The 27,135-nt window shown below is 45.5% G+C and overlaps 1 protein-coding gene and 1 pseudogene across 6 annotated transcripts in view; both read right to left on the bottom strand.

Moving 5' to 3' along the window:
- Positions 1-5,765: 5,765 nt before the first annotated feature.
- LOC121495156 lies at positions 5,766-12,356 on the bottom strand (annotated as a pseudogene).
- Positions 12,357-13,088: 732 nt separating this feature from the next.
- The window catches only part of SLC41A3 (solute carrier family 41 member 3), a 94,542-nt gene continuing 80,495 nt past the window's right edge, over positions 13,089-27,135 (bottom strand). For all 6 annotated transcript variants that reach the window (XM_041764149.1, XM_041764150.1, XM_041764152.1 and 3 more), the window contains 3 exons: positions 26,322-26,456; positions 15,202-15,350; positions 13,089-13,983 (listed from right to left, as the gene is read on the bottom strand). In XM_041764149.1, coding sequence (XP_041620083.1) covers positions 13,774-13,983; positions 15,202-15,350; positions 26,322-26,456 — 494 coding nt within the window. In that variant the 3' untranslated portion in view covers positions 13,089-13,773. The remainder of the gene's footprint in view (positions 13,984-15,201; positions 15,351-26,321; positions 26,457-27,135) is intronic.

Raw genomic sequence — 27,135 nt, 5'->3', positions numbered from 1 at the left:
CAGCGCCCTCAGAAACCCCAATTAAACATAGGTTTTTCTTCCTCAGGCTGTCATTTATTTCCCTTAATCTATCCGCATGGTCTTTTAATTGCCTGTCTCTTTTTTCCTCAGTTTCCCTCTTTGCCATCAACTTGTCTTCTATGTCACTCACTCGTTCTTCCACCTCGGTAAGCCTCGTCGTTAGGACTTCTAGCTTGGATTGCATCTCATTTAATTGATTTTTAATTTCTGCCTGATTGGATCTAAATTCTGCAGTCATGAAGTCTCTTGAGTCCTTTAAGCTTTTTTCTAGAGCCACCAGTAGCTGTAAAATAGTGCTTCTGAATTGGCTTTCTGACATTGAATTGTAATCCAGATTTTGTAACTCTGTGGGATAGAGGGCTGTTTCTGATTCTTTTTTTTGAGGTGAGGTTTTCCTTCTCGTCATTTTGCTCAGTGCAGAGTGGCCAAAAACAAGTTGTATTGGGAAAAGGAGAAAAAGAGAGAGAAGGAAAGAAAAGAGAAAAAGAAAAAAGAGAAAGAAGAAAAAAAAGGGGAAAAAGAGAAGAAAAAGAGAAAGAAAAGAAAGAAAGGAGAAAAAAAGAAAAAAAGGGTGGGTTGCGGTAGGGGAAGCAATCAGAAATCAAGAAGAAAGAAAGAAAAAAAAGCGCAAAACAAAACAAAAACAAAAACAAAAAAAACAAAAAAAACCACGCGGGAGTATCTTCCGATTATGTATACTTTAAGTCCCTTGACTTCCCCTGGAACTGGTCCGTCTCCTTGGTCTTCTGGGGGAGGGGCCTGCTGTGCTGATTTTCAGGTGTTAGCACTTGGGGGAGCTGCTCTGCCCCTGCCTGGTGCAGGGCTCAGTGGGGGTTGTTCACCCCGTGAGGCCCCGGGAGGAAGCCACAGTGGCGGGGGCAGCTCTGGGACCCTGGAGTCAGCTCCCGCTGTAGCTCCGGGGCTCTCGGTCTGCAGGGCCTGGAGGCTCCGGGGCGGGGCCGCTGATCTGCTCAGCTCGGGGCAGGAGCGTCCTCGCTGTCCTTGGCCCTCCCGGCCTCTGCCTGTCCCGGGGGAGGCCGGATCCTGGGCTGTGTCCTGGCGCCCTGTGCTCCGGGGCCTGCGCTTTTGGATTCGCGCTCCCGCCCCGCAGCCCCCTCCGCGGAGCCGCCGCCCGAGCCCCCCCGAGCTGCTCCGGGTCCCGCCGAGCGCTGTAGCCCTTAGGGAGCTCGGCGCACTCTCCCGGGCTGCAGGTGCCTGTTAGTGTCCGCGGGAGCCCGAGGGCATCCCCGCGTTTCTGGGGATCCTGCTCCAACTCCCTGCGGGCCCCTTTCCGCGGGAAGGTTGGTGCAGCTCCTGCTCCTCTGGGACGGGGCTCTCCTGTCCTGGGGACACTCGCCCCGGCCTCAGCCCGGCTCCTCGCGGGGCCCCTCCCCCTTGGAGGCCTTTTGTTCCTTTATTTCTTTTTCCCCGTCTTCCTGCCTGATAGAAGCGCGAACTCTTCTCACTGTAGCTTTCCAGCTGGTCTCTCTTTAAATCTCAGGCCGAATTCGTAGATTTTCAGGATGATTGGAAGGTTTTCTAGGTAATTTGTTGAGGACAGGTGACTTGGAGACCCTGCTCTTCTGCCATCTTGCCCCTCCCCCCTATATATATATTTTTAAAGACACATTTATTCAGCGTCATGATCAGACTATTACATTTAGCAATCAACAGCATGGGTGCAAAAAAACTACATTAAAACCCTTTGTTGGAATTCTTTACACTTTCCACAGAACAGAAACTAAAATAACCTGTTATACAATTAGTCACAAATACAGTCCTCAAGTTTTTTGTCCATACACATGAGTATTGTCTAAAACATGTCTTCTTTGTAGCAGCTAGGCCCTGCCACCACTGTCCTTGGCTGAGTTCACAAATCTGTTGTAACCTGTAGCTTCCCTGTCACTTCTCTGGCCCTCCTCTCTGCTAAGCTTTGTTTCCTGGCAGTAATTAAAACCTTCTGCCACTGCCATAGCTGTTGCTGCTGCTGCTGGAACCACCAATAGCTACCTTGGTTTCATGGTTTGGCAAAGTATTGGCCTCCACCACCATAGGGGCCAGAGCTTCTGCCTCCAAAATTTCCTCCTTTCATGGGTCCAAAATTTGAGGATTGATTGTTGTAATTGCCAAAATTGTTATAGCTTCCGCCACTTCCGTCATTACCAAATCCGTTATAGCCATCCCCACTGCCACCGTATCCACCACCACCTCGACTGCCACCGAAGCCACCACGACCACTGAAGTTCCCTCCACAACCAAAGTTGTCATTCCCACCAAAACCACCTCCACGACCACCACCAAAGTTTCCAGAACCACTTCGGCCTCTGGCTGGACGAAGCACTAGCCATCTCTTGCTTCGATAGGGCTTTCCTTACTTCACAGTTGTGGCCGTTCACAGGATGGTATTTTTGAATGACAATCTTGTCTACAGAGTCGTGGTCGTCAAAGGTCACAAAAGCGAAACCTCTCTTTTTGCCACTGCCTCTGTCAGTCATGATCTCAATCACTTCAATTTTTCCATACTGTTCAGAATAATCTCTTAGATGATGTTCTTCAGTGTCTTCTTTAATGCCACCAATAAAAATCTTTTTCCCAGTTAAGTGGGCACCGGGTCTTTGAGAAGCTTCTCGGGAGACAGCCCTCTTTGGTTCCACGGCTCTTCCGTCCACCTCGTGCGCCGGGCGTTCAGGGCTGCGTCCACCTCCTCCAGGTGGCGGACGTGATGAACCCAAAGCCTCTGGAGCACTTGGTGTTGAGGTCTCTCATTACCACACAGTCCGTAAGCATCCCCCATTGCTGAAAATGGGTCCTCAGACTCTCATCGGTTGTTTCGAAGCTCAAACCTCCGATGAAGAGCTTCCGCAGCTTCTCGGGCTCTTTGGGAGACTCTGACTCAGACGTGACGGCGGTGGCAGGGGAGACTTTAACGATGCTTACTCAGCAGCGTCCAGGGGCAGAAAGGAGTAATCTAATGAACGTATCTAGGAATATATATAGTATATATATATATATATATATATATATACATATATATATATATATATATACTCATCATCTAAGAGATTATTCTGAACAGTATGGGAAAATTAAATATATATCTATATATATATAGATATAGATATAGATATATATTTAAAGAAACAACCTACAGCGATAGCTGAGTCTGTAAAGAGTATTCATCACCCTCCAAAGGCTCACGGCCCGACAGAGATGTCAACAGGCATAAGAAGGAGCAAGAGAAACTATAATGCGGTTCTCATCCCCTTTTGCTGCAGAATGTCAAGGGCCCACCTACCTCTGTGGGCCTCCACAGGCTCATGTACAGAATGAAGCCACCAGGGATTGCCTTCGGCTCTGACTCTCGGTGCTTTCAGTTGTGAATGTTTCACTCATGTGCAACTGTGAATTCCGGCGGATTGTGTCACTGGACTTTTGTTGCAAAGGGCAGATGAGTTGTTCGTGTTGTGATGGAATGCCAGAAGTGGCCAGAGCAATGGGATGCCAGCTAACAGTGAAACAGCCAGTCTACAAAAATTCTATCTGCAGGCTCAGGTGTGACACGCACACACAAACACACGCGCACTTACATGTGTGCACAATGGTGCACCATAAGAGGCAATGTACAAGTAACTGGAGACAGAATCCATTTAAACAATATTTCTTATGTCAGTAAGACTCACACAGGAAATTCTGATCTTGCTATTACTGTTACCTTAAATCGTAATGTCAAGAATATCCGGGAGCTGATTAATTTTGCACTGCTCAACTGCAGCTGTAGCATGGGATTGTCCTTCAGTTACGCGGACAATTTTACTCTACAGCTTGACACTAAGAAACGTAGGGCTCTATGGCCACACACATCTGTCTGTAGCCAACCGACTTAACACACAGGACTCTAGGACATACTGCACTACAGGGCCAGTCATTTCATACTGTACATAAGCAGATGCAGATATCATTCACAAAATTATCTCCAATATGGCCTGGCTGAAAATCCCAAGGGTAAAGTCTATTTGAAATGTAACATTCTTAATGAAACGTTTTGGTGGATTTTTTTTCCTCCAAGAGGAATAGAAATGAGGTCAGACAACACGTCACGGCAGCCTGGCCGATTTTGGGAAGTGGACACTGACCCAATGGGATATTAGGTTACGTAATAGAGGATAGTATTCAGTGAATATGACACCTAATTTATTAATACCAAATAAACCCTAGACTATTTGTTGTAGAATGCCCAATAGCTCACACAATGAAATGGCATTTTAACCTAATTTCTACTTTGAGCTTTCAAATACACTTGCTTCATGAATTCCATAAAAGAAATTAGAACTGTAAAAGTTCCCAGCTATTTCTGAATGCACACACATCCAGGCACAAGAATCTCTACCACTTATGCCAGCAGATCTTTCTTTGCAACCATCTGTAGGCCACTACACATTTAAGAATATTTGAGAATTGAGGATGAACTGATCCACTTAAATGGGGAATGTGAGTTGTTAGTTTACCTTTTCACTTTTCTCAGTAGAAACATTTTGAAGTACAAGAGATCTTCTCACTTATCCCAACAAGAGGAAACTAGAGTCCTAAATGGTTTAAGTCTCACAGCACGACATCTTTCACAAAGTAATCATGGACTGTCTATTAAAATGTCAGTCCGGGTTTGTCATGGGAGAACAACACTCATATCTACTAGGACACCTCCAAACCAGGAGAAAAGATAGAGTCTTCTGTTACTTTCCATTCGTGCCTCACAGATAATGGGACTTGAATACATGGAAGAGGAGCAAATGTTGGACATGACGAGTGGGTGACACTTCACTGAGCGGGTCCCGGTGCCCAAGAGGTGGCCACTGTGTCAGACCCTGGACCCATTTGGGCCCATGACGTCTTACTCCTGGGATTCTTCTGAAAAGATTCAAAACCTGAGGTAAGTCAAATGACACATGCATGCATGCACACACAAATACACAATATTTACATTTAAAATTCTTATGAGATGGCTTGAGAACAATTGGCCTATAGGGTTCCCGTGGGATTAGGTATTTCTCATTATTACTCAGTTTACTGCTCCCTCTTTGGGCTTTCAGTTTCATAAAAGGGTAGGAAGCTCTAATTACAAGGGAAGAAAAATGAAGGTACCTAACAAAACACAACACACCAGGAACACTTGTGCAAACGTTTTCTTCCAAAAAATGACCCTACACTTCACTTACTTTAATTTGGGTGCCATTCAAAAGGTATAAAAAGCCTTAGCAACTAAAGGAGACTGGATTTCCATTAAAAAGGGGAAAGAAACCAGCACTGCATGTCACTGCTGAATTTTTACCTGGATTCTCAGGTTTAATTCTACTTGTATACAAAGCATCTTTGTTTTAAGCTACCACCTTTAGAGAAAATCACATCGTATGCACTTGCACGGTTTGACGTCTAAGTAGAAAACGTTTCTCTCGTAACATGATTTTGAACAATCAGAAATTACGGTGCATTTCCTAAATGCTTATGAGGATGCATGCAATCATCTTCGAAGCTGTTGCCACCAACACTCAGAATGATTTGCCTGGCACCCTGTGGAGACCTCTCCTCTGCCCTCCGGGATTGTCTTCCCTTAATCAAGGGCAGCCCCGAGGCCAGCGCTGGCACCAAATGCTCAGCGTCACCCCCCCCCACCTTCTCGCTGGGATCCCATTACCAACACCTGCTCAAGTCCTAGTTGGCACCCACAAGAGACTTTGTGGCAGGCCTGCTCAGCCACAGGATATCACAGTGAAGCGCTTAGCAATGCAAGACAGGTTGTGCAGTGCGACGCCCAGGAGGAAGACCAGGACGCAGGCCACAGGATCACAGTGCACACCCGGGACCAGGTGGAGCTTTGCACCCCGCCGCCGCCTCCTGGGGCGGTCCCCCCGACCCCCCTGCCGGGGCTGCTGTTCCCCAGGGATCGTCACCACCCTCCGGGACGGGCTTCTGCTGGCCCCGGGGCAGCAGGCGGCAGCCCACGTCTCTGAGCAGCAGCGCTCACTCCTTGGAGATGGGCAAGGGCAGCATGTAGCACCCCTTCGCTGGGAAGTCTGATGAAGCCCAGGGTGTGCTGGGACGCGTGCCGAATGGTGGTGACCGCCAGGACCTCAGGGTCGTTGGGGAGCTGTGACACGGAGAAGCCCAGGGGCAACTTGGTGATGCCCCAGCACCGCAGGCATCTCACATCCTTGTGGCTCGTCCTCCTCTGCTGGAGGCCCACGGAGCAACAGGTGTGTTTGCAGCGCAGCAGCTTGGGCCTTCGACTGGAGCTGGAGTCACTGAAACAGATCTGACATGGCAGCAAAGAGTCTTGGCGGAGGGTGCCCTTCGTGGCCCGGGGCAGGGAGGCCGAGGCCAAGGCGGAGGAGCTTGCTGTCAGAGGCCGGCACGCCCGTGGCCGCCTCCTTGTGGTCTTTCCTAGTGGCCAGGTGACCCGGGAGCTCACAGGCACAGAGCACACTCGGGTGTGTTAGTTCTCTCTCCTCAGCGGGCTCCGGCGCTCTCTGCAGAGGCGGCGGCGGCCTGGCCCGGTGGTCCCGGTGCACCTGCCCCCCTGCTGGGCCAGACACGCGCGGCGGGCTGCGGGCGGGCGCGGGGAGCTCGGCGGGGCACCTGCAGCCCCTGAGGGAGGCGCCCCACCTGCCCGCCGCCCTGGGCGCTCCCGGTTGGAGCCCGCCGCCAGGAAATCAGGCATTCTTTTAAGATCTCCATCTGGGGATCCCTGGGTGGCTCAGAGGTTTAGCGCCTGCCTTTGGGCCAGGGCCTGGTCCCGGAGTCCCGGGATCCAGTCCCACGTCGGGCTCCTGGCATGGAGCCTGCTCCTCCCTCTGCCTCTGTCTCTGCGTGTCTCTCTCTCTCTCTCTCTCTCTCTCTCTCTCTCTCTCTTTCTCTCTCCCTCTTTCTCTCATGAATATAGAAGTAAAAAAAATCTTTAAGAAGAAAAGATCTTGATCTGTAAACTTGAGAGACCTGTCCCCTTGAGATGCCATCTATTTCCGGGAGTCACCTCCCTCGTCAATTTTAAGTTTAGATTTCTAGCTGATGTGCAATTCGAAGAGTCTAAAGTCTCTTTTAACTGGGACATGTGGACCTAAAAGTCAAGTTCCTGAAGTTTGACTACTGTATGGGTAGTGAGGAGGACCCGGTATGGTCTCTACCAAGGGGGTTCAAGGCAGTCTTTCTTCTTAGACCTTCCAAATCAGAAGGATGGGAGAAAAGTGACTTTACTATGGAGAGTTGTAGGAATCCACTGAAGTGGATTCAAGATCCACTTCAGTTTATATGTATATCACAAAACCTCAAAGACAGTAAGTAGGACTAAAATCTGAAACAAGAGGAAAAGAAAAAAACAAAAGAGAAGTGATGGCCACTGTAAGCAGAGAGGTGGACTTTCTGGGGAAGGATCAAATGGCAACTGTAGACATTAAAATCATGCTAACCACACAGGAATTTAGTAAGCTCCTGAGCACGGAGCATTCAGTGAGCTTGCAGGTAGTGCCCCAGGACTTTCACAAACTTAAATATAACCCAAAACAGACCAATGAGAACAGTCAGGAACTGTGGAGAATGAGAAAGGATATAACATCTGTGTAGGGAAATACTACAAGGAGAAGAAAACACGGGACATAGAATTAGAAGAAATAAATACTTGAAGTACTAATGACAGAGAACTTGTCTTTCATGTACCTGAACTACAAATCCATACGTCTCAGAAAAGTCCAAGCAGGATACCTATCATGGGACCAACACTTTTCATGTGATATAACTTTGTGAAACATGAAGATAAGAAGAAAATGTTGACAGAAACTTCCCTGGAGCAAAACGACAGTCATCAAAATTTCATTGGTTCCTCTTCAGCCAGACAGAGAAGCCAACCCAGAGTTGGAGGGACAGATTTCAAGTATGGAAAGAAAAACGCTGTCCATCTGAAATTCTGCATTCATCAAATGACCTCTCCAAATTGCCCAGTGTCCAGAACTTCCGTGCTTTCTGTCCTCCTTTCTAATTATTGCTGGCACTTGAAGAGTTCTCTTCTCTCTCAGGCACTGGGGAAATTTCATAAAAATGACATTTTTTTCTTTTGGAGTTTGATTTGCCAACATATAGTATAAACCCCAGTACTCATCCCGTCAGGTACCCCCCACAGTGTGTGACACCCAGTCACCCCATCCCCCCACCCACCTCCCCTTCCACTACCCCTTGTTCATTTCCCAGAGTTAGGAGTCTCTCGTGTTCTGTCTCCCTCACTGATATTTCCTCCTTATTTGCTCTCCCTTCCCCTTTATTCATTTTCAGTATTTTTATGTTCCCCAAATGAATGCGACCATACAATGTTTGTCCTTCTCCCTCTGACTTACTTCACTCAGCATAATACCCTCCAGTTCCATCCACGTCAAAGCAAATGGTGGGGATTCATCACTTCTGATGGCTGAGTAATATTCTACTGTATACATAGACCACATCGTCTGTATCCATTCATTGCCAATGGACACTGAGGTTCCATCCACTGTTTGGCTATTGTGGACATTGCTGCTATGAACATTGGGGTGCAGGTGTCCTGGCATTTCACTCATCTGCATCTTTGGGGTAAATCCCCAACAGTGCAATTGCTGGGTTGTAGGGCAGTTCTAGTTTTAACGCTTTGAGGAACCACCACACAGTTTTCCAGAGTGGCTGCACCAGTTCACATTCCTACCAACAGTGCAAGAGGGTTCCCCTTTCTCCATATCCTCTCCCACATCTGTTGCTTCCTCTCTGGTTAATTTTCCCCATTCTCACTGGTGTGGGGGGTACCTCATTGTGGGTTTGATTTGTATTTCCCTGATGGCCAGTGATGCGGAGCATTTTCTCACGTGCTTGTTGGCTGTACCTATGTCTTCTTTGGCACCCTATTTCAATCATCTTCCCAAGGGTACTTCTACATCTTCTCAAAAGGGATTAAAGATAACCCCTAAAAAGAATCTGGAGGACAAGTATGTCTGAGAATATAATATTCATAATAAACAGCTTCAAGGTCTTCCTTTCACCAAACCAAAAGTAAGCTCCCAAAAGAAAATTGAAAGGAAATCCTAAAGTAAACCTTTTGATCATCACTTTGTATGTACCCTTCCATATTGTTCTAGTTCATGAACCTGGACCTAAGTATCTTCACCGAATTTCCATTGTAACCGTATTTTGAACAGGGTAAATCAAAGTTGCATTTCATGCCCACATCCCAATCCTGTAGCTCTGGGCTAGTGACCTGCAATTGTCACTGAGCTATTGGACCATCAGTCACCGAACAAGTGCCTCATCCATTACATGCCTAGAAATTCTCATCTACAGGGCCACACCTTGCCCCATATTTTGAGGGGCTTCAGTGGACAAACAACCCAGGATACATAATACGCATTTAAGAACTCATTTTGGCATAGTCCTTTGTGTGGAACACACATAGGAAGCACACATGCTCGTGGTCAGCCCACAGATCGTGAAAGGTATGGATGTAGGTTCCACCCTCCACCATGCAGGTCGACATCTGTCAGAGTTGGGGCAAATTCTCATGCATGATTGAAGCCTATGACAGCGCCTCCCAACCCTTCTCCCGACAGTACTTGGCTATCAATCCTCTAGTCTCTACTTCCATGACTTGGACTATTTACATACCTTGTGGTCAAACACATGGTATTTGTGTTTCTGTGATTGGCATATTACACTTACAATAATGCTCTCTAGCTTCGAGTCAGTAAGGGTCTGAGAATCCACTAGAAAGATTCAGGAGACAGTTGATGACTGACCACACTCTCAATGAAAGTAGGAGGAGTGGTTGGGCCCCTCCCTAACAACAAGATTGCTAATGCCATGTTTCCCTAGATTTGTGTGTGGAGAACCTTGAGGATTGAAGGAATGAGATGGGAAAATCTCCAGGTAGGAAACAATGCTGAGTAAACCCAATAGGAGAGATTTCCTGGGGAAAGTTGGGTTAGAGCTGCACATTTGAAGACTGAGCAAGTTGCATATGAAATCAGATAAGAAAATGAGTTATGTGTAGGAATCACATTTGCCCACTTTATAATTTCGTGCCATAATAGTAGAAAACAAGCCTTCAGTGTGCAGGGTTTGTGGACATCTGTTCTCACTTTCTAAAAAGTACCTTTCCCTACACTTTCCCCTCTTTGCCAAAATCAAATGTCCAATCTCGGTTCTGTCTGGTTGACATCACTTGGGAATCATGCATGAAAGAGTTAGGATCTTTCTTGTCATTGACCTCCAGGGCACATAATCTGTGGCGACACAAGAACTCGCTCCCAGATACCTGAGCCTGGAGACCTGTAGGCTGTGCCAGGTGGTGGGTGGGAAGTAAAGTCTATAACTGACAGGACATGTCACATCATGTTCATGTCTCTGTCCTCACTTTGCCTCCTCCTCCAAGACCTCTCGTGCAGCTGGATTCATTAAAGACTATTTGCTGTGGGGCTCTGCATGTGCTCCATTCTAGTTTGGGCCTTGCCACCCTCCACACCTCACCTGAGTGTGATGTAGAAATGTGTTTCCTTCTTAGTGCGACCTCTGCACACATGCTCTGGAAGTTCTCAGTGGATGGTAGGATTTCTTTTCTTTCTTTTTTTTTTTTTGTTTGTTTTGTTATTCTTTTAGACTTTTTTAAAATAATAAATTTATTTTTTATTGGTGTTCAATTTGCCAACATACAGAATAACACCCCAGTGCTCATCCCACCAAGTGCCCCCCTCAGTGCCCATCACCCATTCACCCCCACCCCCTGCCCTCCTCCCCTTCCACCACCCCTAGTTCATTTCCCAGAGTTAGGAGTCTTTATGTTCTATCTCCCTTTCTGATATTTCCTACCCATTTCTTCTCCCTTCCCTTCTATTCCCTTTCACTATTATTTATATTCCCCAAATGAATGAGAACATAATAATGTTTGTCCTTCTCCGATTGACTCATTTCATTCAGCATAATACCCTCCAGTTCGGATGGTAGGATTTCTAGAGGGCTGTGTCAAGGGGCTGTTGGGGCTCCACCACAGACTTATTCTCATGGACCTGCTCACCTGCCACCTGACATTGATCAGGTCCAGGACAGAGACTCTGGGGAGCAATCCAGGGGTCTCTGCTCCCCTCCAATCCAGTAGTACAGCCACACAACCCTGGCCCTGCCTCCTATCATGCCCCTGGTATCACCACACTCTGACATTTCCTCAAGCTTCTCCAGAACGTACATCCCCATCCTCTCTTTCCAACGTCTTGGGCAAACTCTGGCACGTAGCATGTGTTCATGTGGCCCTACTGTTATGGATATTGGAATAGAACTGTAGGTACGAAGTCAGAGGTCAACCTCCACAATACACAGGGGAAAAGACACAGGCTGGGGAGGACCTAAGGAAGGGACAGATCATCTGGAATTCAGGGCACCTCAACCCTGGAGAAGTGAGGTCTAGGATATCACCGCCAATAGTTCTGTACTTTACTTTCCCCCACCCACCCTGAAATCATTGCTGCGCTGTCGATTGGAAACGAGTCTGTGGATTCAGGGGGTTCCAAGGAATGAAAAAATATGGTGCCTGTAATGTATTTGCTCCTTCATCCTTTTTCACTTCCTCTCTTTGCTCTCCACAGTTCCTCTTTATACCACTCATCCATTTTCTCTTTCTAGGACTCTGGCCCTGTAGATCCTGGTATCATCCAGGCACTGGAAGCCTTGCCTCATCAGGGTCTAGGAAATCTCTGCAGCCACGCTCACCCCCTTCCTTAGCACTGCCCTGCACCTGACCCTGGGCCTGCACCACTGATTCATGGTGAGTCATCTGTCCTGAATGGCCCAGCAGGGAGCCAGGCTGTGAGTCAAAAGCCAACCAATCTGGCTCTGCCCTAGACTCCCTGCACACGGTCTAGTTCTACCCTAGGTGACTCTGGTCATACTTGAAATCTTCCCTTCCTTTCAGCTGTCAAACCTTCTCCATTACAGGACCCTAAAGAAAGAGCAGAGGATGCAGTTTCTCAGCAGGAACACAAAACCGTGTAAATGCGCAGTGCCTGCCATGAAAAGGGTAAGGGAAAGAAGTATACATGTTACTCATCACTCCCTCAGCTTTCTTGGTGGGTCTGCAGCTTGATCAGCCAAAATGCCTAGGTAGCTGCTCTTGCCTAAGACCCCCGAAATAAGAGGATGGCCGACATCTATGCAGGCCACTGGAGGATGCCCTGAGCACATCCCCCAGGGACCCAGTAGCTACTCCCATCATGCAGCAGAGCATGAAGGGCTATGTCCGCCAGCAGCTGCTTCCCTTGGACGCAGGGCTCTGGGTGCCTGAAGGCCATCATGGGCAGGCCTGGAGGAGGTGTTGTGCATTCTTTGCTTTCTGAAGGGCACCCTTGATGCTGTTCTTCATCTACCTCTGCAGGACACAGCCCTGCCTTTGTAACAGGCTCAGGTCAGCAGAGAGCTTGCTCTGTTAATCACTAGTTGTGAAGAGACATTTGGGGGTGGTCCTGTGCTCCCCCTACCAGGCATCTGTTAAATGAGTGAAGGCACAGGGCACTCCAGTGCTCCTGCAAGCACGACTGCTCCCCTCTCCCAGATTTGCATTCCTCTGGCACATGGTAGGCCCTGGTATCAAGGTGGGAACATGATGGGATCCCCATTTTTGAGCATAGGTTTTTCTTGGTTGAGTGTTCACTTGGTTTTACAGATATGTAACTGGTTTTTAGAGCTCTCACAAAGCTGTTCTGGTCAGTGTGTTGTTTACTTGGTGTTTTCATTGGGGGAAGTTGGGCTGGAGTTTCCTAGTCTCCCATTCTGCTTTCCCATTCTCTCAGTTTTCTTTTAAATTTATTTTTTGTTTTACCTTATTTGTAGTAATCATTTCAGACTATTAACTCTAAGAAATGAACAAGGGGTAGTGGAAAGGGAGGTCGGCGGGGGGATGGGGTGACTGGGTGACGGGCACTGAGGGAGGCACTTGACGGGATGAGCACTGGGGGTTATATGTTGGCAAGTCAAACTCCAGTAAAAAATATACAAAAAAAAAATAAAAGAGACAAAGGCCAAGTATAATATAATCTATGTTTTATTTTATACTTCCCTGATTGTTAAAATCTAAACAGAAGTTTTGCTTAAACATAAAAAGAAAAGGAGAAAACACACTGATAGGATTAAGTACTAGGAGCAGAAGGAGGTGTGCAAGGAAGGCTGTCCTGGAAAGGGTTGCACATTTGTAGGCACACCAGCAGAATGGCCCACAAAGCTTGGACCCAGTGAAGGCTGTGCTTAAGCCATAGCTCAGTCCTGAGGCTTGGGCATAGAAGGCGTCTCCTTCCTGCTCCTCCCCAATCCAAGCTGCATGGACACAGAACAGGGCCAGCATATCCCTTGAGTGCACTGGACATGTCTCTTCCTTCAGCATCTTCAGGCCAGAGTCCCCTGCTCTCCACACACACACATGTGCACTTATGTGCACTCACCAAGCACAGGGGTACACACTTATGTCCAGGAACATGCAGTCACATCGACACACAAACAAAGCTTCTAATTTCAGACCTCCCTCACCCTCACAGGCTCAGGTTCCAACTCCAGAGTCAAGATGTGCATCAGTGTCATTAGCAGACTGACAAAGGGCCACTGCAGAGGCAGGATGTCAACCATCCTTCCTGAGGACCCAGCCAGGGAGAAACTGTATTCTGTACCCTTCTGGTGTGAAGGAAAATTCTACTGAGCAACTGGGGCTGCCTGAGTTCATTAGGGAGGTCCAGATGCCGCTTCTGAGATGCCATCCAGCCCTGCTTCACTCCTCAATAACCAATTGATAAGAAAGCACAGAGTCAGGAGCCCAGTTCCTAGGAGGTCCCCCAGCCCTGTGAGATAGGGGATACAGTGGTTGTCTGGATCCAGGGCCTGGTGCCATGTCAGCCGAACCATCACTTCTGCCAGATACAGCAGAATTGTCACCTGGCAAGCAAGACACACACAAAAAGTGAAAACTAAGTCAGAAAGCCAAGTATCACTAAGAAACACTAGCAGATTTCAAAGGCAGAAACCAAGGTGACCATGTCAATTCCAGGGAGTTTCCTTCCTCTCACTTTTCTTGGGGTCAGTGCCCAGCTCTGAGCTCATGCAGAGGCAGAAAGGCCACCTTCATCCATACTTGCCTAGCTTCCCTCTCTGTGGTCAGGCCCTGCTCGTGTCATCCTTAGGTGTTAGACCATCTCTGCCACACCAGCTCCTCTCACTGTCCTTGGAAACTCAAGACACAGACCTTACTGGGACTTTAATTTGGGTTTTCTGGAAGCCCTTGGATGAACAGCTTTGGACAGTAAGCCATTCCTGAAAGTGCTACTGGCTAGTCTGCACAGTCCTAGCATTTCACTTCAGGGCTCCTTGGTCCCCTGACCCAGGCTGACTCCAGCCCCTTCCCTGATCAAGACAGTTTCTCACTGTACCCCAGCCTATCCTTCAGAGTCAGGGACATGCAGCAACTGCAAGTGTCCTAACTCAAGGAGTTTTGAAAATGTCAGTCCCTGGTTCTAGCATTGCCCTCCTAGAATTGCTCATCAGTGCCCAATTATCTCTGTGGACACCTTGGTCCCAGGAGAGACACTGGCCATCTAGTCTGGGCAGACAGCCTGCAGAGTATTACCCAGAGGCAGGCATCAGCTTGACCTCTTTCATCATGTCCTTATAACCATCCAACCCTGACTAAAGTCCACATATACCTTTTAGCAACATCCCAGCAGGGTCTCTGCCCACCCTATCTGTGATGGGTTATGTGCATGGCCCATTTCATCAGCTAGATCTCCTCAAACAACTTGCTTCATGACAACTGGCTGCAACTTCAGGATCATCCTCTGATCCTCTGGTAAGGTGTGTCCAGCATGCTATATGTAGTACTGAGTGTTCCTTGTCGGGAGTGTACCTTATGAAGTGTGCAGTATAGCATGTGTTGTGTGTAATGTGCAGTGTGAAGTGTGCAATGCAGAATGTGGAGTGACCTCTGTGTCTGGATCATGCCCTTGGGCTTGCATAAGTTGACTTCTTAGAAGATGGGGGCTGTACCCTGCCATGTCCAGGAACCCACCACCCTTATCCCTTCAGCATCTTTCCCAGGACAAGGAGATAAATCTAACTAACCACCGAATGCTGTTCTGATATTGCTATAGTTATCCTTACCTGGATTAGGCTTGCTAGCAGATAGAACACCACAAAGATCTTACTGTTTGGGACCAAATGGCCTTCCACCAAGTAGATGATGTAGAAGAAAATCAGATGGCCTGGAACCACCAGAAAGAGCAGGACTCGGGCTGATATGGAATTAATTTCTGGAAAAGACAAAACCAAGGATGTTGTATGACCTGTTGGACAGCAGAGGCCACCTTGGCATGTGACCGTCTCCAGGGAGGCATCCACATTCATTTATCTACTACATGGGTGTTTACTGAGCACCTACTACATGGCAAGCATGTTCTAGCAGATGGGGATACAATCCTGTCCCTTCCCTCATGGAACTGACATTTTAGGGAAGGAAAAAAAACCCAGAAGTGAGTAGCAGAAACAAACAAGAAACATTATTTGAGATTGACCAGTTCTAAGGGGAAAATAAACCAGGGTAAGGTAGTAGAGAACAAAGTGTATATTAGTATGATGAATACTAGAGACTAGAAGCCCCCTAGAGAAGATGACATATAAGCTAACATATGAATCTGGAGGAGAGGACTCTGGGCAGAGGAAAGAGAACATGCAAGGGGCTTAAGGTGGAAGAGAGCTCTGGAATGTGGAAGAACAAAGGCTCAGCATGTGGAATTAGTAATCCATGGAAGGGTGGGACATTCATGGGGGGCCTCAGGCAGCCCTTTCCTCATGCTATACCTCTGGGATCTATTTGACACATTCTCTTTTGGCTTCAGCACTCAAAGAATTTGAGACTCTGCAAAAAGTATGACTTCTCTGCCCCAAACACTCACACTTTAAAAACTGTAACATGTGAATGCAACTGACTTCTCAAACAGAAATAGAGTTTCAATAAAAAGTCTCCACTTGTCTCTGAGTTAATATATTTCATCAAGCTAATAAGAAAGAGGAGGAATGATCATAAGGCTTAGAAGCTAAAAATACTACCATAAAATAATATGTAGAGAAAGGTGAGAATACTCAAGACTCCAAAATCTATTCATGAAAAAGTAGACAAGCTATGAAGATTCTTTGGAAAAAAAGTAAAAGCAAAATAAATAATTGCTATTGGCAGCTGACACTAAAACTCAAGAAAATCTATAGAAACACTACATAAATAAAAATTCAGTAAAATAGTTAGATGCTGGTATTACTGGGTGCCCTCCACGACCCAGATCCATGTGTTGTAAGCTAACCCTCAATGTGATTGTATTTGGAAATGATTAGGTTATAAGGGCACAACATTCATGAATGCCATTAGTGCTTATAATCTTTTAAGAGAGACCTCAAAAGGCTTCTTCGCCCCTTCCACCATGTTAACAACACAACGAAAAGACAACTGTCTAAGAACCAGGAAGCAGGCCATCACCAGACAGAATTTGTTAATGCCTTGACCTTGAACTTACACCCACCAAACTATAAAAAATAAGTTTCTTGTGTTTATGATAGACCCATTCTATACCTCCATTATAGCAGCCTGAACTAAGGTACAGAAATAATAGAGAAAAAGAAATAGATTTTCTATATATAAATGACAAATCAGAAAATGTAATAGGAATTTCCCCTTAATACAAGATGGCTAGATATATTTCTTCCTATTCCTCTCATTAAATACAATTAAAACTCTTGAACATTATATATAAATCAAACATAAGAAGATTTAAAAAGGTGGAGGGGGGCGGGGCAAGATGGCAGAAGAGTAGGGTCCCCAAGTCACCTGTCCCCACCAAACTACCTAGATAACCTTCCAATCATCCTGAAAATCTACGAATTCGGCCTGAGATTTAAAGAGAGACCAGCTGGAACGCTACAGTGAGAAGAGTTCGCGCTTCTATCAAGGTAGGAAGACGCGGAAAAAGAAATAAAGAAACAAAAGGCCTCCAAGGGGGAGGGGCCCCGCGAGGAGCCGGGCTGAGGCCGGGGCGAGTGTCCCCAGGACAGGAGAGCCCCGTCCCGAGGAGCAGGAGCTGCACCAACCTTCCTGGGCGGAAAGGGGCCCGCAGGGAGTTGGAGCAGGACCCAGGAGGGCGGGGATGCCCTCGGGCTCCCGGGGACACTAACAGGCACCTGCGCCCCGGGAGAGTGCGCGGAGGTCCCTAAGGGTTGCAGCGCGCGGGAGCGCGAATCCAATAGCGCAGGCTCCGGAGCACAGGGCACCGGGACACAGCCCAGGATCCGGCCTCCCTCCGAGATAGGCAGAGGCCGGGAGGGCACAGGACAGCAGGGACACTACTGCCCTGAGCTGAGCAGATCAGCGGCCCCTCCCCAGAGCATCCAGGCCCTGCAGACGGAGAGCCCCGGAGTTACTGCGGGAGCTGACTCCAGGGTCCCAGAGCTGCCCCCGCCACTGTGGCTTCCTCCCGGGGCCTCACGGGGTGAACAACCCCACCGAGCCCTGCACCAGGCAGGGGCAGAGCAGCTCCCCCAAGTGCTAACACCTGAAAATCAGCACAGCAGGCCCCTCCCCCAGAAGACCAGCTAGACCGACCAGTTCCAGGGGAAGTCAAGGGACTTAGTGTATACAGAATCAGAAGATACTCCCCCGTGTTTTTTTTTTTTTTGCTTTTTGATTTGTTTGCTTCCCCCACCCTTTTTTTTCACCTTTCTTTCTTTTTCTTTTTCTTCTCTTTTTTCCTTTTTTTCATCCTTTTTTCTTTTTCTATTTTCTGTCCTTCTTTCTCTCCTCTCTTTTTCTCCTTTTTCCCAATACCACTTGTTTTTGGCCACTCTGCACTGAGCAAAATGACTAGAAGGAAAACTTCACCTCAAAAGAAAGAATCAGAAACAGTCCTCTCTCCCAGAGTTACAAAATCTGTATTACAATTCAATGTCAGAGAGCCAATTCAGAAGCACTATTAAAAAGCTACTGGTGGCTCTAGAAAAAAGCATAAAGGACACAAGAGACTTCATGACTGCAGAACTAAGATCTAATCAGGCAGAAGTTAAAAATCAATGAAATGAGGTGCAATCCAAACTAGAGGTCCTAAGACGAGGGTTAACGAGGTGGAAGAACGAGTGAGTGACAGAGAAGACAAGTTGATGGCAAAGAGGGAAACTGAGGAAAAAAGAGACAATTAAAACATCCTGAGGATAGAGTAAGGGAAATAAATGACAGCCTAAGGAAGAAAAATCTACGTTTAATTGGGGTTCCCAAGGGCGTGGAAAGGGACAGAGGGCCAGAATATGTATTTGAACAAATCATAGCTGAAAACATTCCTAATCTGGGAAGGGAAACAGGCATTCGGATCCAGGAAATAGAGAGATACCCCCCCCTAAAATCAATAAAAACTACTCAACGCCTTGACATTGAATAGTGAAGCTTGCAAATTCCAAAGATAAAGAGAAGATCCTTAAAGCAGCAAGAGACAAGAAATCCCTAACTTATATGGGGAGAAAGATCAGATTAACAGCAGACCTCTCTACAGAGACCTGGCAGGCCAGAAAGGGCTGGCAGGATATATTCAGGGTCCTAAATGAGAGGAACATGCAGCCAAGAATACTTTATCCAGCAAGGCTCTCATTCAGAATGGAAGGAGAGATAAAGAGCTTCCAAGACAGGCAGGAACTGAAAGAATATGTGACCTCCAAACCAGCTCTGCAAGCAATCTTAAGGGGGACCCTTAAAATTCCTCTTTAAGAAGAAATCCAATGGAACAATCCACAAAAACAGGGACTGAATAGGTATCAAGATACACTAAACTCATATCTTTCAAAAGTAACTCTGAACGTGAATGGGCTTAATGACCCCATCAAAGGCGCAGGGTTTCAGACTGGATAAAAAAGCAGGACCCATCTATTTGCTGTCTACAAGAGACTCATTTTAGACAGAAGGACACCTACAGCCTGAAAATAAAAGATTAGAGAAATATATACCATTCAAATAGCCCTCAAAAGAAAGCAGGAGTAGCCATCCTTATATCAGATAAATTAAACTTTACCCCAAAGACTGTAGTGAGAGATGAAGAGGGACACTATATCATACTTCAAGGATCTATCCAACAAGAAGGGGAACCCAGGGTGGCGCAGCGGTTTAGCGCCTGCTTTTGGCCCAGGGCGGGATCCTGGAGACCCGGGATCGAATCCCACGTCGGGCCCCTGGTGCATGGAGCCTGTTTCTCCCTCTGCCTATGTCTCTGCCTCTCTCTCTTTCTCTCTGTGTGACTATCATAAATAAATAAAAATTAAAAAAAAATATATCCAACAAGATGGCTTAACAATCATGAATATTTATGTCCCGAATGTGGGAGCTGCCAAGAATATCAATCAATTAATAACCAAAGTTAAGACATACTTAGAATACAATACACTTATACTTGGTGACTTCAATGTAGCACTTTCTACACTCGATAGGTCTTCTAAGAACAAGATCTCCAAAGAAAGAAGAGCTTTAAATGATACACTGGACCAGATGGATTTCACAGATATCTACAGAACTTTACATCCAAACTCAACTGAATACACATTTTTCTCAAGTGCACATGGAACTTTCTTCAGAAGAGACCACATACTGGGTCACAAATCAGGTCTGAACCGGTACCAAAAGATTGGGATCATCCCCTGTGTATTCTCAGAACATAATGCCTTGAAATTAAAACTAAATCACAAAAATAAAATAAAATAAAATAAAATAAAAATAAATAAAAAAAATAAAAAATAAAAAAAAAATAAAATAAAACTAAATCACAACAATAAGTTTGGAAGGACGTCAAACATGTGGGGGTTAAGGACCATCCTGCTAAAAGATGAAAGGGCCAACCAGGAAATTAAGGAAGAATTTTAAAGATTCATGGAAATTAATGAGAATGAAGATACAACCATTCAGAATCTTTGGGATACAGCAAAAGCATTCCTGAGGGGAAAATACATCTCAATACAAGCATTCATCCAAAAACTGTAAAGAACTCAAATACAAAAGCTAACCCTACACCTAAAGGAGCAAGAGAAAAAACAGCAAATAGATCCCACACCCAGCAGAAGAAGAGCGTTCATAAAGATTCAAGCAGAACTCAATGAAATCGGGACCAGAAGAACTGAGGAACAGACCAACAAAAACAGGAGCTGGTTCTTTGAAGGAATTAATAAGAGAGATAAACCATTAGCCAGCCTTATTAAAAGAGGAGAGAGAAGACTCAAATTAATAAAATCATGAATGAGAAAGGAGAGATCACTACCAACACCAAGGAAATACAAACGATTTTAAAAACATATTATGAACAGCTATACGCCAATAAATTGGGCAATCTAGAAGAAATGAATGCATTTCTGGAAAACCACAAACTACCAAGACTGGAACAGGAAGAAATAAAAAATATGAACAGGCCAATAACTAGGGAGGAGATTGAAGCGGTCATCAAACACCTCCCAAGACACAAAAGTCCAGGGCCAGATGGCTTCCCAGGGGAATTCTATGAAACGTTAAAGAAGAAACCATACCTATCCTACTAAAGCTGTTCAGAAAGATAGAAAGAGATGGAGTACTTCCAAACTGGTTCTATGAGGCCAGCATCACCTTAATTCCAAAACCAGACAAAGACCCCACCAAAAAGGAGAATTATAGTCCAATATCCCTGATGAACGTGGATGCAAAAATTCTCAACAAGATACTAGCCTGTAGGATACAACAGTACATTAAGAAGATTATTCACCATGACCAAGTGGGATTTATCCCAGGGATGCAAGGCTGGTTCAACACTCGTAAAACAATCAATGTGATTCATCATATCAGCAAGAGAAAAACCAAGAACCATAATATCCTCTCAATAGATGCAGAGAAACCATTTGACAAAATACAGCATCCATTCCGGATCAAAACTCTTCAGAGTGTAGGGATAGCGGGAACATTCCTCAACATCTTAAAAGCCATCTACAGAAAACCCACAGCAAATATCATTCTCAATGGGGAAGCACTGGGAGCCTTTCCCCTAATTTCAGGAACAAGACAGGGATGTCCACTCTCACCACTGCTATTCAACATAGTACAGGAAGTCCTAGCCTCAGCAATCAGACAACAAAAAACATAATAGGCATTCAAATTGGCAAAGAAGAAGTCAAACTCTTTCTCTCTTCGCCAATGACTTGATACACTACATAGAAAACCCAAAAGATTCCACCCCAAGATTGCTAGAACTCATACAGCAATTTGGCAGTGTGGCTGGATACAAAATCAATGCCCAGAAGTCACTGGCATTTCTTGTTTTTTTTTTTTAAGTTTTTATTTTTTTATCTTTTTAAAAATAATACATTTATTTTTTATTGGTGTTCAATTTGCCAACATACAGAATAATACCCAGTGCTCATCCTGTCAAGTGCCCTCCTCAGTGCCCACCACCCAGTCACCACCATCCGCCGTCCTCCTCCCCTTCCACCACCCCTAGTTCATTTCTCAGAGTTAGGAGTCTCTCATGTTCTGTCTCCCTTTCCGATATTTCCCACACATTTCTTCTCCCTTCCCCTCTATTCCCTTTCACTATTATTTATATATCCCAAATGAATGAGACCATATAATGTTTGTCCTTCTCTGATTGACTTACTTCACTCAACATAATACCCTCCAGTTCCTCCCATGTCGAAAAAAATGGTGGGTATTTGTCATTTCTAATGGCTGAGGAATATTCCATTGTATACATAAACCACATCTTCTTTATCCATTCATCTTTCCATGGACACCGAGGCTCCATCCACAGTTTGGCTATTGTGGACATTGCTGCTATAAACATCGGGGTACAGGTGTCCCGGCGTTCCATTGCATCTGTATGTTTGGGGTAAATCCCCAGCAGTGCAATTGCTGGGTTGTAGGGCAGGTCTATTTTTAACTCTTTGTAGAACCTCCACACACTTTTCAGAGTGGCTGCACCTGTTCACATTCTCAGTGGCATTTGTATACACTAACAATGAGACTGAAGAAAGAGAAATTAAGGAGTCTATCCCATTTACAATGGCACCCAAAAGGATAAGATACCTAGGAATAAACCTAACCAAAGAGGGAAAGGATCTATACCCTAAAAACTATAGAACCTTTTTGAAAGAAACTGAGGAAGACACAAAGAGATTGAAAATATTCCATGTTCATGGATTGGAAGAATTAATATTGTGAAAATGTCAATGTTACCCAGGGCAATTTACACGTTTAATGCAATCCCTATCAAAATACCATGGACTTTTCAGAGAATTAGAGCAAATTATTTTAAGATTTGGGTGGAATCATTAAGAACCCCAAATAGCCAGGGGAATTTTAAAAAAGAAAACCATAGCTGGGGACTTCACAATGCCAGATTTCAGGTTGTACTACAAAGCTGTGGTCATCAAGACAGTGTGGTACTGGCACAAAAATAAACACATAGATCAATGGAACAGAACAGAGAATCCATAAGTGGACCCTCAACTTTATGGTAAACTAATATTTGATAAAGGAGGAAAGACTATCCACTGGAAGAAAGACAGTCTCTTCAATAGATGGTGTTGGGAAAATTGGACATCCACATGCAGAAGAATGAAACTAGACCACTCTCTTGCACCATACACAAAGATAAACTCAAAATGGATGAAAGATCTACATGTGAGACAAGATTCCATCCAAATCCTAGAGGAGAACACAGGCAACACCCTTTTTGAACTCGGCCACAGTAACTTCTTACAAGATACATCCACGAAGGCAAAAGAAACCAAAGCAAAAATGATCTATTGGGACTTCATCAAGATAAGAAGCTTTTGCACAGCAAAGGATACAGTCAACAAAACTCAAAGACAACCTACAGAATGGGAGAAGATATTTGCAAATGACGTATCAGATAAAGGGCTAGTTTCCAAGATCTATAAAGAACTTATTAAACTCAACACCAAAGAAACAAACAATCCCATCATGAAATGGGCAAAAGACATGAAGAGAAATCTCACAGAGGAAGAAATATACATGGCCAACACGCACGTGAGAAAATGCTCTGCATTACTTACCATCAGGGAAATACAAATCAAAACCACAATGAGATACCACCTCACCCCAGTGAGAATGGGGAAAATTAACAAGGCAGGAAACCACAAATGTTGGAGAGGATGTGGAGAAAAGGGAACCCTCTTGCACTGTTGGTGGGAATGTGAACCGGTGCAGCCACTCTGGAAAACTGTGTGGAGGTTCCTCAAAGAGTTAAAAATAGACCTGCCCTACGACCCAGCACTTGCACTGTTGGGGATTTACCCCAAAGATACAGAGGCAGTGAAGTGCCGGGACACCTGCACCCCGATATTTATAGCAGCAATATCCACAATAGCCAAACTGTGGAAGGAGCCTTGGTGTCCATCGAAAGATGAATGCATAAGGAAGATGTGGTTTATGTATACAATGGAATATTACTCAGCCATTAGAAACGACAAATACCCACCATTTGCTTCAACGTGGATGGAACTGGAGGGTATTATGCTGAGTGGAGTAAGTCAATCGGAGAAGGACATACATTATATGGTCTCATTCATGTGGGAAATATAAATAGTAGTGAAAAGCAATTAAGGGGAAAGGAGAAAAAATAAGTGGGAAATATCAGAAAGGGAGAGAGAACGTGGAAGACTCCTATATCTGGGAAACGAACTATGGGTAGTTGAAGGGGAGGAGGGCAGGGGGTGGGGGTGACTGGGTGGCGGACACTGAGGTGGGCACTTGATGGAATGAGCACTGGTTGTTATGCTGTATGTTGGCAAATTGAACACCAGTATAATATAAATTTATTATTAAAAAATAAAATAAAAAGGTAGAGAGGAAAGATGAGCTGGCCAGAGACCTAGGGACATGACCAAGAACACAGAGGGGAGTTCTTGAGTTGTTTTGGTGTTGGAGGGAGTGTTGCTTTATATATCCCAGACCAGATGCTGGAGAAGTCAGAAACCCAGAAATTTCAATGGCCATAGACCAAAAAAAAAAAAAAAAAAATCAATACAAGCCTGCTTCGTCTAACCAAAGAGCCAAAAGAGGGACAGCCTAGCACAACACAAAACTTTTAGACAACAACTGCTCTATTCCAGTCAAACATCACAGGAAAAATGACAGCCCCACTTCCATCAGCAAAGATCCAAGCTGGTGCCTTGACTTCTAGGTGGAATATGGCACTCATCATTTCCAGTTGAGGTGTGATAGAAAAGGCTTAGTGGAAAGTAAGTGGTACTCTGCTTGGTGGTAATGAGATCCCCACCCCATCTTGTCTGTGAAGGCCATGTGGGCAGCAATAAGAAGGCATCTCTCTCCTTCTCCGTCAGGGTGGTGTCAGACCACCAGCAATGAGGTGCTTCTCTTCCCTCAGTGTGTGAATGGAGATGGTATGGATGGTGGGGGAGGGGGGTGGAAATCTGGGATTCTACCCAAACCACTCCCCAGCAGTAAGGAAGCAATGCATTCCATTTCCTTCAGTGGTGCAGTGTCAGGAGAGGTAACTGAAAAAGACTTCGATGAGACCCAGAGTTTTGTAACCTATACCTTGAATGCCTGGGATTCACTCTGAAATCCCTTCTTATAAAAGAAATAAAATTTCAATGTGATGAGAAAAGACAACCGACAGACACTAAGAATGAGATGATGCAGATGGAATTATCTAAAAGCAATTTTAATGGATCCATTATAAAAGTGCTTCAACCAGCAATTACAAATATACTTGAAACAAATGTTGAAAATAGAAAGTTTTGGTAAAAAACAAAACAAGACAAAGTCTCCAGAAAGAAACAAGATTCAAGGCAGACCCATGTGGAAACTTTATAACTGAAAAAGCAGAATAGCCAAAAAAACCAAAACAAATCAATGAAAGGATGAATAGCAGAGTTAGGGAAGAGGAAAGAATCTGTGAACTTGAAGAAAAAACATGGAAATTAGCCAGTCTGAACAAGAGAGAGTAAATTCGTTGGGGAAAAATCAAACAGAGCTTCAAGGGCTTGTGGGACTGTAACAGAAGATCCCCCATTCATGTCATCAGGATATCAGAGGAAAAGAAGAGAGTGGGGCTGAAAGCATATTTGAAAAAAAATCATGGCTTAAAATTTCCCAAATTTGCCAAAAGATAAATCCATGTATTCAAGGAGCTGAGTGAACTCCAAAGATAGTAAACCCTAAGAAATCCACACCAATGTGCATCATAACTCAAAGACTATAAAGCAAGGAAAACAAAAGATAAATGTCACCCTGTGTATACAATAAAAACAATTTGAATGACAGCAATTTCTCCTCAGAACCAGAGAAGTCAGAAGAAAGTGGTACATTTTTCAAGTGCTGAAAAAGAACCATCAACCCAGAATTTTACATCCAGCAAAAATATCCTTCTAGGATGTGCCAGCAAACTTATACTAAAAGAATGGCTAGTATTTGAAACAGAAAGGAAATGATAAAAGAAAATGCAATGGGAGAAAAGATCCAATTTTTAAAAGTAATCAAAAGAAAAAAGACCTGTGATGGTTTCCAGTGGTTCTCAGAATAGAATCCAGTCTCCCTTCCTCAAGCTTCAAGGCCCTAAAATAATTAACTCCTCTTTACCTCTCTGGTCTCAGCTTCCTCCATCCCCTCCCCTGCTCATTATGCTCAGGTCTTACTGGCCTTTCACTTCTTCAGACTTACCAAGCTCCTTCCTGCTTCTGGGCCTTTGCTCATGCCGTCCCCCTGCCCCCACCCCCACCTCAAGCACTCCTGCATGCATCCCCCCCACCCTCCCCTCGCATCATCCCCTGCCCCCTGTGATCCTCAGAGAGGAACTTTCTAAACCCAAATCTCAGTATCTCCTGAAATTCCTTTCAATGCACCCTGTGCTTCTGTATTTTAAAAGATACCACAATTTGTAGTTAAAGGTCCCTTTTTTGGTGTGTTTATCTGCTCTTCTGGACTATGCATATCCCTGTGGACAAGAATCATGTATCTCTGACTCATCACTGCACCTAGGACCTGCCAGACCTTCAGTAAATACTTGAATGAATCAGTAAGTCAACTAGAGGCAGGGTGGAGAGTCAAGTCTCTGGGAGGAAGAGCTGCGTCCTTGAAGATGATCCGTGCTGAGGTCGGTACTGGTCTTAGGCATCTGTCACTACAGACCAGAGTCCAGTGACAGCAAGTTTTACTTGTTTAAAGAAGTGGCTGTGTGGCCTCTGGAACACACCAGACCCACCTGAGGTACAGAACGTGGAGCATGGGTTAGGCCAAAACTGTTTCATCCAGAGGGGTAGGACACCAGGCGTGCTCCACATGTGCAGGTAGGTGGAGATCCGGCTGGTCTGGATGGCCACCAGATTGCCACCAACACCTGGGAGGAGGAAAAGAATGTTGTTTCTCCTCCCTTATTTTAAGTCTATGTCCTCCAGGAAGCCTTCCTTGACTGATTCAGTACTGTATCTCTTCTTCATCCCTACCACTTGGTCACAGATCTTGTTTGGCCCCAAGCAAGGGTAAACTGGACTTTGTGAGTGAGGTATCAAGGTGACAACTGCATCACCTTGACAGCTACCTCTTATGGTGAAGGAAGTATGACCGGCAAAGTAGGTTTTTAACATGTATGTGTTGGGCAAAGGGATGAGTGTGAAGGGGGAGGGGGGATGGAGGACAGTGACGGGAAGGTCTATGGAAGGTATCTTGATATGCCACTCAAGGAACCAGATTACAGACTGGAACATCTGAGATCATGAAAGGATATTTTTTATCCTAAGGTGGGAAGGAGACAGAAAAGAAAGTGGGGGACAGCAGCAAGGAAGAGGAGAAAACGGATGCAACGGGTCTGGGGCTTATTGCTGAGGCCCCTGCTTCCACAGTGAGCAGACTGTGCCCACTCTGACAGGACCATGGGGCCCAGGTGACAGAAGCCATGCCAAGGTACCTCTTCAGGGCCAGGATTTGGGGCTGGCCGAGAATGGGGCCAACCCATAGCCATCTCCTTTAGAGGGTGGGTGGACTGCCCCCATTCTATTTCCTCAGCCCCCTGGGGAACA

Source organism: Vulpes lagopus, chromosome 7 (assembly GCF_018345385.1).
Source record: "Vulpes lagopus strain Blue_001 chromosome 7, ASM1834538v1, whole genome shotgun sequence".
Taxonomy (NCBI): domain Eukaryota; kingdom Metazoa; phylum Chordata; class Mammalia; order Carnivora; family Canidae; genus Vulpes; species Vulpes lagopus.
The sequence above is the reverse complement of the archived record's forward strand: the minus strand, read 5'-3'. Positions and strand labels throughout refer to the sequence as shown.